We start from the raw sequence: 13,369 nt of genomic DNA on the forward strand, positions 1-13,369 counted from the left end.
AAACAGCTACTGGGGAAATTGGTTATAGAGTCCATTCCTGTAGACCAAGTGACAACCAGAGAAAGCACAGAACACTGGGGGAAAAGGGATGGAGAGTCTACATGATTGTATGGAGAATAGGCACTAGCCATGTTATAACAAAATAAAAGACCTCTTTGAAAACTAAGTAGGTATGAAATATAAAGATTCTGATGATATTGTTTTATATATAGCCACAATACAACTCTAGTCTAAGAAATTTTACCATTATAATGCTTATAATCCTAGCTACTCAGGAGACTGGATCTGAGGATATCCGTTTGAAGCCGATCCAGGCAAAAGAAAAAAATCCGAAAAGTCTCTTTTCTATAATTAACTAGCAAATGAAATCCAAACTGGATGCATGGCTCAAATGACAAAGCACCAGCTATGAGAGACAACACTGAGCAAGACATGAGATCCTGAGTTCAGGCCCAAGAACTTGCACATGTACAAAAAAAAAATTCCATCTAGGCTTTTGTTAGTGTAATCTGTAGGATTATAGTCAAACTTGTATTTTGTAATAAGAAGCTTGGGGAGGGTCACTGCCTACTACTTTCCTCCTGCACAGTGATTTAAGAAAGAAGAAAATACACATGGCTAATGTTTAGGTATATGTAAATTATGTGATTTTACTTTCTTTTTATTTGATGTGTCTTCACTTGGGAATTGTGGCTCTTTTTAATAGAAGACATTGCCTTTTATTAAAATACTAGCTCATTAGCTTTAGTAAAAGAAACCTTTTACTGAAATACCAACATTCAACCTCATGTTTTCTTTCTGTTTTGTTATCTCAATTTAAAACAAAAGCAGAAAGATGAATGGAAAAAATGATGTTCCAAGAACAGTCTGCAGTCAGGACAACTGTGCCCCAAGCATAGTGAGGCAAAGGAAACTCAAAGACAAGGTAGCAGGAAGGAAAGATTGTCAAATAGCTGATTCACTCACTTGGGGTCAGATGGAGAGCAACATTTCTAAGGACTATCACTCATGTGTTTGAACAAAAAATGGGTCTTAAGCTAGGTGCAGGTAGCTCAATAGCTGTAATCTGTGCTATTGAGAAGACTGAAATCTGAGGCTCATAATTCTTGAAAGTTTGCCCAGGCTGGAACGTCCTTGCGACTCTTATCCCCAATTAAGCACGAAAAAAAAAAAGCAGAAGTGGAAATGTGGCTCAAATGGTAGAGCACTAGCCTTGAGCACAAAAGCCCAGGGACAACACCAAGGCCCTGGGTTCAAACCCCAGGACCAGAAAAAATGTTTCAGAGCAGTCTGGAGACAGAACATAGCAATGAGCAATTCATTAAAGAGTTAAACACAATCAATGCATCTGCTAGGTAGAGTTCTGGGCAATCTGATCATCAGCCAACAAATCTTATGTGGGTCAGGGTCTACATCAAGTAGTTTTGGATCAGCCAAAGTCTGTGGGTGGCAGAGAGGCCTGGGAAACAGTGTACAAAGTGATTTAAGTGTTTCACAAACTAAGAAAAGCAAGCAAAATGCTCTGCTGGTTCATCAAGGAACCAGGATGTTTGGGGCAAGTTGGGAAATCTCTCATTTTGGTATTAGAGCAGCAGCTGGGACCTTCCTTGCCCTTGTTCAGAGCAGCAGGGTTTGTAGCAGTGATAAAAAGGTCTGTGGCAGGCAACATAGATGCAAATCGGTCAGGTACGAAGCCAGCCAGTTCTGCACAAAGGATTGCTGCCACAAACTGGCAAAGCTGTACTAAGGCCTGTGCAACTCTCCCAATCAATTGTCAAGTTTACATTCCAGTGTCATGGTCTACCCAAATCAGAGCCCAGTACATCAAAGTTTCAATCACTTACCTTAGTGACTAACTTGCCCCCAAACTAATTTTTATATCAGGGATTTATAATCCATACACTTTATAATGCCAAACTGAACAAAAAGTATGACTGCATTAACTTCAGAAGAAGGATAAGATGTAATTGAGGAAGCCTAAGAAAATTGAACCCTAGAGATATCTCAAATTAAGCCCAATTACAGAGAGCTACATGTCTTTGTGTGGAAAAGGGTACAAGATTAAGCTCAACATGCATAACCTGCTAGTGATTCCCACATTATGATAATTTCCAACCATCTTCAGAGAAGAAAAGCTCAAAGTAGTGCTGGCACTCAATTCATATCATCCTAAGTGGAGTTCAGTTTATGAACTGAAATTAACAAGGCAGGGCAGGCCTACTCTAGAAGAGTTTAACAGCCAGTACCAGCACAATAAATGAATAGATACAACTAGTAGATGAATAAACAAAATAAGCTAGTCTGTGATATGGTTGTATGGTTCAACCGGTACAGCATAGACAGGCATTAGTCCCTGAGTTCAAATCCCAGTGGCACCAGTACAAAGCAACAACAACAACAACAAACCAAGTCTTGGGTAAGTGGATACATATAAAAGTATCTATTTCCAAACAGCACAATTTATATTAATTAATATATGGTGACCCCAAATTCGGAGAGAAGATGCTTGTCATAGTTGCTAACTTCCTAAGTTAGTACTTGTGTGTAGAATGTTCTTGTAGCCATAAAAGGCAATCTGTGGAAGATGTTCCTCTGAATCAGGTTTTCAAACAATCAGAAATGAATGAAAAGGTGTTTGAGGCAAGAGGAGAGCATGAAAGAAACTAGTGGCAGATGACATGAGTGGCAGCTTGTGGAGACTGGTTGGAGGCTTCTTCCTTGAGAAGAATAGCCACCTCCAATGGAAGATAGCATGGGATCAGTCTGGACACCAAGGAAAAAACCAATGGCTGGAAATTCCAATTTTATTGTGGCAGTTGGGATGAAGAGGAAGGACAATCCTGGGACTTGAATTTGGGCCTAGGTACTCTGAGCTTTAGTGCTAAAAGCTAGCATTCCATCACATTGAACTACATCTCTTCTGGCTTTTTGGTGATTCTTTGGAGATAAGAGTCAGATGAACTTTCCTTCCCAGACTGGCTTTGAACCACAATCCTCGGATCTCTATGAGCCACCACCAACACCCGGCTTATCTTGGAGTTATTTTGAGCAAAGATCTGATCTGTCATTTTTCTCTCTCTCTCTCTCTAAAACAAAAAAATAGTTGAAACTCTTCTCCAATCTCCCAAGACCAGTCTGCATTACCATGGACATTACTGGGTTGCATTGATCACGCCTAGTTGTTAATTGCTAGGAGTCTGGGTGGGTTTTTCTTTGAGTTATTCTTGTTTAAGTTTGATTGATTTGATTTTGCCTATAAATGTTTTATCTTTTATCAAGTTCACAGTATATTTTGACAATACTTTTCTACACACCTCCCTTTTCTTTAGAATTACAAGAACAGAAATAATATATCTTTATTTTTTTATTTTTTATTTTTGTCAGTCATAAGGCTTGAACTCTAGGCCTTGACCTCTTCAGCTCAAAGCTAGCACTCTACCACTGAGCCACAGAGCCACTTCCTGTTTTCTGGTGGTTAATTGGAGCTAAGAGTTTCCTGGACGTTCGTGCCCAGGCTGTCTTTGAATTGTGATCCTCAGATCTCAGCCTCCTGAGTAGCTAGAATTACAGGCATAGCCAGTGATGCCAAGTTCTGTCTTTCTCTTATTACTCCACAAGATCCCGAGCCTATATTCCTGTTTACTGAAGAGTATTTTCCTTCTTCTGGAATTTTTCCACACTAGATAAATTCTTTAGATTCACCTTTGGTCATTCACTTTGTTTTCTTTGTCATTCTTTTCTGCTTCTTACTATAACCAGTAGATTTTTTTTACTTTATTTTCCTGATATTTGATTCAGATATCATATATCTTCTAATTTTTCAATTTGACCCTCCTTAAAGGTAAATATTAAGCTCTTTATTGATTCATTGTTCACCATCAACTACCATAAAGTAAAACAAAAAATTAAAGGCATTCTGATTACTGAAGGTATTTTTTGACTTCTGTTGAGCCGGGAGCTGAAAAGCTGTAAAGCTGCATTCTATGTATAAGAGTAGAGATGTGGAAAAGAAAAAGCACACAAATGAATAATTTAGGTTTAACAGTGTTATATATGGCGAATAAATGTTGAATAGAAGCCCTGGTGTACAACTACTTAAAGATAGTTAAAAATCATAAAAAGAGTAATAATTTAGACTATATAACTTTGTTCACTTCTTTATGCCAGTAGGTCCTGAATTTGCAACATTTCTTACCCTTTGATAATGTTTCCATGAGCCAAGTCTTAGACAGTTCATGATTCTTGACCTTTTGGTATACAGGATTCAACTCTTTGTCAAGGAATGTAAAGGAATGGCTCATTAGAAGAACCTTGATGTGTCCACTTAAGTCTCGCAAAGCATGGTTTAGACTACTTTCCTTGTCTAGTTTGGATGCTATTGTTAAGATTAAGTTAAAAATTTCCTCCAAGGCACAACTTTTTGAATTTAAAGGATGATTCTGTAGTTAATTGGTCAATTCAAGTTGGATCATTTCAAAGCAGTCTGAACTCAAATGCCAGCATCAAGAGGCTCAATGGAGAATGCATCATTGTGTATTGTTTATTCTCAGGTCAGAGAAGATTATAGGTCATCAACAGTCATATTATGCACCAGGAAAAATTATCTCCCTCTGTCCAGCTGTCCTAATGCTTTTGAAGACTAGGAAAATAGTCATTTTGTCACAGAGAGGAATCACTATAGTCTTTCTGGTAATTATATTTTTATTGACTTTAAGTAGTTGTACAAAGGTGTTATCATTAAACACATCATCTTTTATCTACATTTACATATTAGGATTATCTGTATCTCCTGACATAGTAAGAAGCCAAAGGAGAGAAAGTAAACAATTCATAAGTCAATAAATAGCTTTCCCCTTTAAGGAATCATTCTGATTCACTCCTATATCTCCCAGCATGTTGACCAGTTGGATCTTTTAGTTGGCATGGTTATTAAAATGCATATTCCCAGTAGATCCAAGTCCTGAATGGTTCTATACTTATTACCTGCCACACTTCGATTGACCTCTGAGCACGGAGTATTACCAGGAACCCCAGTGGACTCTTCCAGACTTCAGAAATAGCTATTCTGAGCCTCTTGCGCCCTCCTGACAAAAAGAACAATGCAGTATTTCTAGTTAAGTGGTTCATTTTCTACTGATTTTCATAGCAATATGAGGAGTCTTAAAGAACTCAGATACTTATATATCTGACAAAATAATACCTCCCACCCAGAGAGGTCTGTGACCTAATATTCGGATTACTTTGTACTTCATTAGGTTGTATAATGAATGATTTAATATTCAGCTCACTTTGTACTTCATTAGGTTGCAGATGGTTTGAGGTTGCAGTCACTGGATGACTGTGTGTCACAGATTGGATCAAGGAGGTGAGAACAAATGCAATCACATAGTCCTTTACAAGTGAAAGTGGGGGGCAGAGGAAGAGAAACAGGAAGTTGTGAGTTGAAAAAATGTAGGGAGAGAAGCAGAATCACGAATGGGAGAGGGCCATCACCAAAGAAATGGTTAATGTGTCAGGAAATAACACAGTCTTGGCACTTACTGTGCTGAACTGGGTGCCTTGAGGGTGGACTGGGAGGGGTGGGAGAAAATAACGGGACAGTGGGCACAGTCAAGGTTCATTGTACATGAAACCCCTTTGTACAAGTACTTAAAGATCAATTTTTTTGCTATATATGTGGTACCAAGGATTCGAACCCGGGTCTTCGTGCATGCTAGGCAAGCACTCTACCACTAGGCCAAACTCTCGGCCCTTAAAGATCAATTTTTAAAAGAAACTTTTCTCTGTGTCTTCTAATGGAAAAAGCAGCATTGCTATGTACCTAGATTTTCACGCCAGGTTATCTATGTTGAATTTATAACCCACAGAAGGTAAAGTAATAGCTTGTCTTGTTTTAAGACACAGCACTTGGGGTAATTTTTATGATAGTAATAGAAAGCTAATGGATACATTCTAATTTCTAATTGGCCCATGAGCATACTCTTTGGTGGAAGATACAATTCCAAGAATAATTTTTCCAGACTCACTGAGCCTTGGGTCATAGGAAAGGAATAAAACATTCTTCAGCAGAATGATTAATTCTAACATGTTCTCCGGAGCCAGGCATTCTGGCTTTGAGAAAATAATGTAATATATTAGTTGCAGATAAGTGTGAAATACATATAATATTATATTTTGCCTTTTATAATATATTCTATACAATGCACATTATATAATATATCGTACATATATTACATTTGGAAGGCAATTAACATGTAACAAAGTATTTAGTTGGCTTCACCTTTAATAATTCCATGTAAAAACTTGGTAGTGGGAGTTGGGAATTTAGCTAAATGGATGAGCATTTGTATAGCAAGTGCAAGACCCTGAATTTGGTGTTTAGCTCTGGAAAAATATAATTAGTAGTGTCCTACTTAAACTTTAAATTAGTAGTGTACTACTAAAACTTTTAATCATAACTTAATTCCTGTCTGTGTTTGTTGCTTGTCCTCAGAGCTGTATAAACATTAGTACCGAGGAATAAAAATCCTGAAAAAGAATCTGATTTTAATTGTCAACCCTAATTTAATTGTCACACTCACCTTCAAATATTCTATACAACTACTTGACCATCAGATTAAATACAACCTCTGAATGTGTGCAGATCAAAACTGTCCTGTAAGAAAAAAAAATCAACCAAATATTTTGATAGGAAATTCTTCCAACAGAGATTATACTCTTATTGCTGTATTTTATGACTATCCCAATTAAGCAGCTTATGCAGCAACTTGCAGCTTTGAGGTATTTCCTCACTACTATGCATGTATGTAGTTCCAGGATCTATATCCTTGTTATTCTGATCCAGGAAATCCTAATAGGAGGATACTTAGTTGAGAAGTTTATTTTTTTTTGCCATCTATTCAGCTGAGACTTACGAGGGAAACACTAGAATAACATGCTGCAGGATGCATGCTATGACTTCATGTATCACTAATGCCCTGAGCAGGTAGACAGTGAGGCAGCACAATGACTACATGAGCTGTAGTCAGAGTAAGTTACCATTAGTAGCTGTTTTTCACATGGAGAATACATATGTGCCTTATTCTCAAACTCAGGGATTTGTAGCCATGATTTGCTAATTGAGAGTTGCAAGAGTTTCCATTAACGCCTCGGGGTAAAGCAGATGCTACCCATCTCATTAGGCCTGTTGGGTAATAAAAGCTCAGGAGTTAGGCTAACTTGCCCAAGTGGTTTAGACTGGCATTAGAGCCTTCTTTGTATTACTAGGATACTCAGTAAAAGAAGCAAAACATCTCCAGGAATTTCCCTTCTGTAAAAATTAACAGCTTGGCTCACATCTATAATCCTAGCTGCTCAGGAGGCTGAGATTTGATTGTGGTTAGAAGCCAGTCCTGGAAAGAAAGTCTGTGAGATTCATATCTCCAAGGAATGAAAAAAAGTTAGTAGTAGAACTGTGAATCAAGTGTTAGAGTGTCAGCCTTGAGTGAAAAATCTAAATGACAGCACCTAGTTCCTGAGTTCAAACCCCAGGGGAAAAATTGTTTCTAGTGGCTTTGTATTTTAGAGATGAGAATCTTTAGTTCTGAAAATACAGCTGTGATGATCTCTGGTATAACACATTTGTGTTTCAGATAGACTGCTGTACCAACGCTCTATACAAAGGGAAAATGCTGCTATTCCAGGCAGGTGCTTTGATTACCTCATCAAGTAGGATAGGAAAGATAAAGTTCCTCTGTCTTATTAGCTGACAGGGACTTGAGTTGGTTTGCTTTTTCGTGTTTGCTTGGCCAAACTCCATTTGGCATCAGTACGAAATTGCAATACTGATCATTTTGTATTGGTTTTCAGTAGTTGAATGAAGTGATTGTCACTTGCACATCTAGTGAGTTTTTGATAATGACATCATGTTGCAATGTACAGCCTTGCTCTGGATTGCTCTGTCAAAGGTGTAGGGAAAGGCTTGTTCCTCTGGTATCTTTCTGACTTGTCACACGAGTACTCATTAGGGGCTAATGTAATCTTCTACCTGTCCCCAAATGTGTGAGTTCTCACTATGCATTTGTGTGGCTGTAATTACAGATAAGCTATGTGGGCTCACCAAACACTGAGTCCTGATCTGAGGCCAAATCTCCATATGTCACCGGAGTTGCATGTAACCCATGGTGACAGTTAGTGTCCCCATTCGTTAGGTCAATCCACAGTAAAAATCTCTTTAAATGTTTTGGAATTAACTCCCCATGATGCTCAAATACCTTAACAACTAGCTCCAGGGAGAAGACTTGCAAGATGATTCAAACAATATGTATTGTAGAGTCATTCATCAAATAAACATGGCTACCTTTCCATTCGAAGGCCTTTCAATACCGTATCTGAAACTCCTTATTTGTCCATGCAATTTAGAGGGTTTTTTTGTACCCACTAATTGTTTCCTCAAGAAACACATTCACAATTTTGAATTTTAAGCCATTTATTTTAGTCATAGGATACTTGATCAAGAACCATTGCTACAGAGCTTTCCAGATTATGGAACTTTCCAGATTGTCAAACAGTGTTCTTGGTCATCTCTTTTGGTGCAGAGGCAAAGAATTATTCAACATTCTGAATCTTATTGATCTCCTTGATATCAAGAAATGACTAGGGATTCTCTCCCCAGGGTGTGATTGGTAGGCTGTTGAGGAGATATCACCTAAGGAATTTATTTCATCTCCCAAGCCCTAGAACAGCTTCCTCTCAGATAACAGGGAGTTTCGGATTACATATGACTTTGCAAACTCTTGATAAGGCTTTGCCAACTTGTTCTATTCATTTTGTTCCAAGAAGCATAACCAATGTATCTCCTTCTAATGTCTTAACAGCTCTTATTTATGAGTGTAGAAGCAAGGAGTAGGAAAGCAGAAGAATTCAGGGGACATTTGTAGATAAACTCTTTAGGGGAAATTAATGTCTGATTTTTTAGAGGAGGGAATAAGCTGCTTTCACTTTCAAAAAGACATTACAAATAAAATTGAGGTTGCTCTTTTCATTAATACCAGGACTTGATTCTTATTGGCCAGTGGCTTGTAGTTATCTGCAAGGGGATATGCCTTAAAAGCTGCTTTACTAGTAGTTATTGTGTTGGGCTTTGACTTAGTTTAAAAAATAAACTCTCTATGGAGTTTATTGCACTTCAGTTAATTGATTTATAACCCCTTGCTTGCCATTGCGTGTGCTTATTTGTAGATTTATAGCCACAATCTAGCTACCATAAATGAAGGAAATCATGGAGCCTGTGTTTCTCTGGGTCTGGCTTACTTAATATAATTTTTTCTATCTTCCTATTTTCTTATGAATGGTACAATATCATTATTGTACAATGAAATTGTACAATAATTTCATTGTTCGTATATATCATATTTTCTTGATTCATTTGTCCATTGATTAGGGTGGGGCCAAGGGGAAATGGACAAAAGAATGAAAGGGGAAAGAGGGAGAATTGCAAGCAAGAATTTATTATCTGTACTACAAAATTGAGGGAAGGGTAGGTCAGTTAGGTGGTGATGAAGATTTTAAAGTAATGACAGAGATTCAGGCACATTGTATATATGAACTGTTTTGTTGAAAAAGCAAAAAAAAAATTTCTGTTGGCTATATAGAATTCCATTGTGTGTGTATATATATATATAGACAAACATAGATATATATATACATATATCACATTTTTTGTATCCATTCATCTGCAGTAGGGCAGCTGGATTTTTCCATCATCTGGCTATTGTGAATAGTGCAGAGGTGAGGCATTTGTAGGGAAGTGGATGAATCTAGAGCAAATCATGTTGAGTGAGACAAGTCAAGACCTAAGGAACAAAAGGTGCATGGTATCCTTAATATGTGGCTATTAGATCCAAACAGTACAAAAGAGAGGACTCAATATTTACATACTCAATGCTATGGATATGGTATTGGAAATAGAAACACAACTACATAGACACAAAAATCTATGACTCTATAGACATAATGTTTTATTACGTAGATTTATATGTATCTATGACATACAAACCCTCAGCCTAATTTTAATTATGTTCTAAATCTAAGTGCCAGTGATTGTATATAGAGATTCCCTTCTTGAATACATGTTTGTTAAATATGTCATTTGAACTATGATATAAAAATCAATGTTAATAAATTCTTTAATAAAAAAAGCAAAAAGGGTCAGGAGTTTGGCCTAGTGGTAGAGAGCTTGCCTAGCATGCATGAAGGCCCAGGTTCGATTCCTCGGTACCATATACATAAAAAAAAGCCAGAAGTGGTGCTAAAGCTCAAATGGTAGAGCTCTACCTTGAGAAAGTCCAAGGACAGTGTGCTCAGGCCCTGAGCTCAAGCCCAGGACTGGCAAAAAAAAACAAAAGCAAAAAAGATTTAAACCCATAATTTACAATTAAGTAATGGAAGGAGAGGGTTGGTGAGACTGATAAAATTTGTGCCTGTGATCAAGATGCAGTATATTCATCAACTCCTTTGATGAATAGCAACTCCTTTGTACAACTACTTAAAGATAATAAAAAATATGCAAAGAAATTAAAGCTGCTATACTTTTCTTGTTTTCTACCTAATTTTGAATCAGAGCTTTCAAATAACCTTTTGCGTCTGTATTTCTATGAAGGAGCCCGAAAGGCCGATGCACCGCACAATCCAATCATCACCATCTGCAATCAGCACTGTGACCACCGCCACAGTCCACAGCTTGAAGGAGCGTAACATTGAGAGATTACCAGGGCCCATTTCCTCCAGAAAATCTTCATGGAAGACATGAGTAAACAATCCTCAGCATCTTATTGTGATGAAGAAATCCTCAGGCGACTTCTGGGGAGCTTTTCGTGTGAGAATCCATTTGGAGAGAAATGAGACTCTCGAGGAGATTGTTAGACCAAATCAAATATAAAGGCAATTTCAGCAAAGGGTACAAATTTTCATTTATTAGGATGAACAAATTCTACTGTTCCAATGTACAATATAGGTGGTGGTACATGTGTTCATCAATCCTGCTTCTAGAAATATTAAATAATGTATGCGTAGATAAAATAATCATATTGTACTCCTCAAATATGAATTATAATATAAATTGTGTCTATTGTAGTTATAAATGTATATGGTATTTTTATTTGTCAATGTATATTTCAAAATAAAATACAGAAACAATTTCAAGTTATAGTAAGTGATCAAAGTAATGCATTGGAATTAGAATCTACTTGACAGAATCTATGTGCAAATCTAATCTGAATGACAAGGGTATCAAGTGGTCTTATGAGTCTAATTCTTTGGAAGAATATGAGCCAGGGGACATATGTTTTAGGTAAAGAGTCTTTTTTACTGTCATAGCAGTCCCCAGAGAACCTAGTGAATACATTCTCTGACTTGCTTTCTCTGATCTGCTCTGAGCACCCCACACAAGAAGCCTACAAGAAACCAGGGCTGATAGAATGGGGATGGGACAGTACTCTGTCTGGACCTCAAGTTAGAAAGTGTTGGAGGGAGATGCAGAATGCTGGATTTTTTTTGGCTCCAAGAGGCCATTGGACAGATGGAAGTTTGGCTATAAAAGTATTTGCATCAGGAACTGAGCAACACAAAGCAAAACTTTGAGACATGAATTTCTGTATTTCTAGCCATTGAAGATTCCTATGTGGCTTCATTTGCTTTTTCACTCTAGCTGAAATGTAAAATTGGAAATCCTCTATAGGTTAGTACTTGAGACTCAGATTTTCTGAACTTTACCATTCTGTGTTTCACATGGCACTCCAAGATGGAAAAAAATACAAATATATCTTATAAATGTTATATATGTATGTTTATTTATTTATATACATTATATTTGTGTGTATATATAAAGAAGTCATATTTTGTGCTGATAATTTATGAAGTTATTAAGAAAATTAATTGCACAAATGTTTATTATTATTGCTGTGTGTGTGTGTGTGTGTGTGTGTGTGTGCAAATAAGAGGGCTTAAACTTAGGATTTTATCCTCTTAGCTTTTTTACTCAACAGCCAGCTTTATCATTTGAGCCAAATCTTCACTTCAACTTTTTGTTGATAATGAATAATAAGATTCTCACAGGCTTTTCTGTCTGAAATGGCTTCCTATTCACATTCCTGAATAGCTAGAATTATAGGTGTTAGCCACCAGCTCTCAGCTTAGTACTAGTAGACTTGTGGATCTGAAGTAATTTCAATGAATCTATAAACTCAGATTGGTAGACTTAATTTAAGAACTTATTTAAATGAAAATTAAATAGTTGGACAAGAAGGTCTAAATGGAAACTTGGTGAAAGACAAGATTCATACCTACTGAGAGAATCATCAAGACATTTATTTAAAATTTTTCATAAATTGTTACATGTGAAAGAAAATATAATTTATTACACCCTCAAATACTGAACAGGAACAAAGCTCCCCTGTTGAGAACACTTGCATTTTCGTTAGAAAGAATCGTGCAAATACCCTCGAGAAGGCATTTAAAAATCAAATAATAATTTCAAACTGTGATGCCTTCCATTTAAAGAGCAGAACCTCATTTGTTCATTAGTTACATGATAATTATCATTTGTCTTTTGTGTTGTTATAATTCTTTTAATTTTACAAAGAAATTGAGATTCAGTCAAACTGATGGTGATAATTAGTACTGAGGTCATTTACACTGGGTAATTAAAAATTTTACTTTATTTTTGCATTAGCAGGCATTCGTAATACAAGAGGTTTCATTTCAATAAGTCCATCTGAGCATATAGTGTAGTTTGAATGGTTCAGTGTCTGTATTCCATTCAAAATCCTCTCCTCCACTGCCACTGCTGCAGTGTTCCGTGGGGTTACTTATGGCTCTTCTTACGTGTCCTTTCTAGGTCTGTTTTATAAAGTGTCCTTTCCTTCACTTTTCCCCTTAGAACCGGATGTTTCCAGAAAGTCCTTTAAAATGATGTCCCATCAGCGAGGGGTTGGTAACCATGCCTGCAACCCCATCTACTCAGGAGCCTGAAATCTGTGACCGCAATTCAAAACTAGTCCAGGTGGGAAAATTTATGAGAGTCATCTCAGATTAACTACCAAAGAAGCAGAAGTGGAGTTGAGTTTCAAGGGGTAGAACTCTACCCTTGAGCAAATAACTCAGGGTCAACACATAAACCCTGAGTTCAAGCCCAGGATCAGTATACACACAAAAATTTATGTCATCATCATCATCATCCTTATCCTCCTCCTCTTCCTCCTCCTCCTCTTCCTCTTCCTCCTCCTCCTCCTCTTCCTCCTCCTCCTCCTCCTTCTGCTCCTCCTCAACATCATTTTAGGCCTAGATTCCACAAATGAGTGAAAACATGCAATATTTGTACTTTCTGGACTTG

At 37.2% G+C, this 13,369-nt stretch overlaps 1 protein-coding gene across 1 annotated transcript in view; it reads left to right on the plus strand.

Annotated features, from left to right (window-relative positions):
* Nucleotides 1–1,517: 1,517 nt before the first annotated feature.
* LOC150060075 (uncharacterized) overlaps nucleotides 1,518–13,369 on the plus strand; it is a 75,394-nt gene continuing 63,542 nt past the window's right edge. Inside the window, exons 1-2 of the mRNA XM_090337779.1 lie at nucleotides 1,518–1,686; nucleotides 10,601–10,730. Coding sequence (XP_090193905.1) covers nucleotides 1,518–1,686; nucleotides 10,601–10,730 — 299 coding nt within the window. The remainder of the gene's footprint in view (nucleotides 1,687–10,600; nucleotides 10,731–13,369) is intronic.

Source organism: Megascapheus bottae, chromosome 8, assembly GCF_031878675.1.
Source record: "Megascapheus bottae isolate mThoBot1 chromosome 8, mThoBot2.hap1, whole genome shotgun sequence".
NCBI lineage: Eukaryota > Metazoa > Chordata > Mammalia > Rodentia > Geomyidae > Megascapheus > Megascapheus bottae.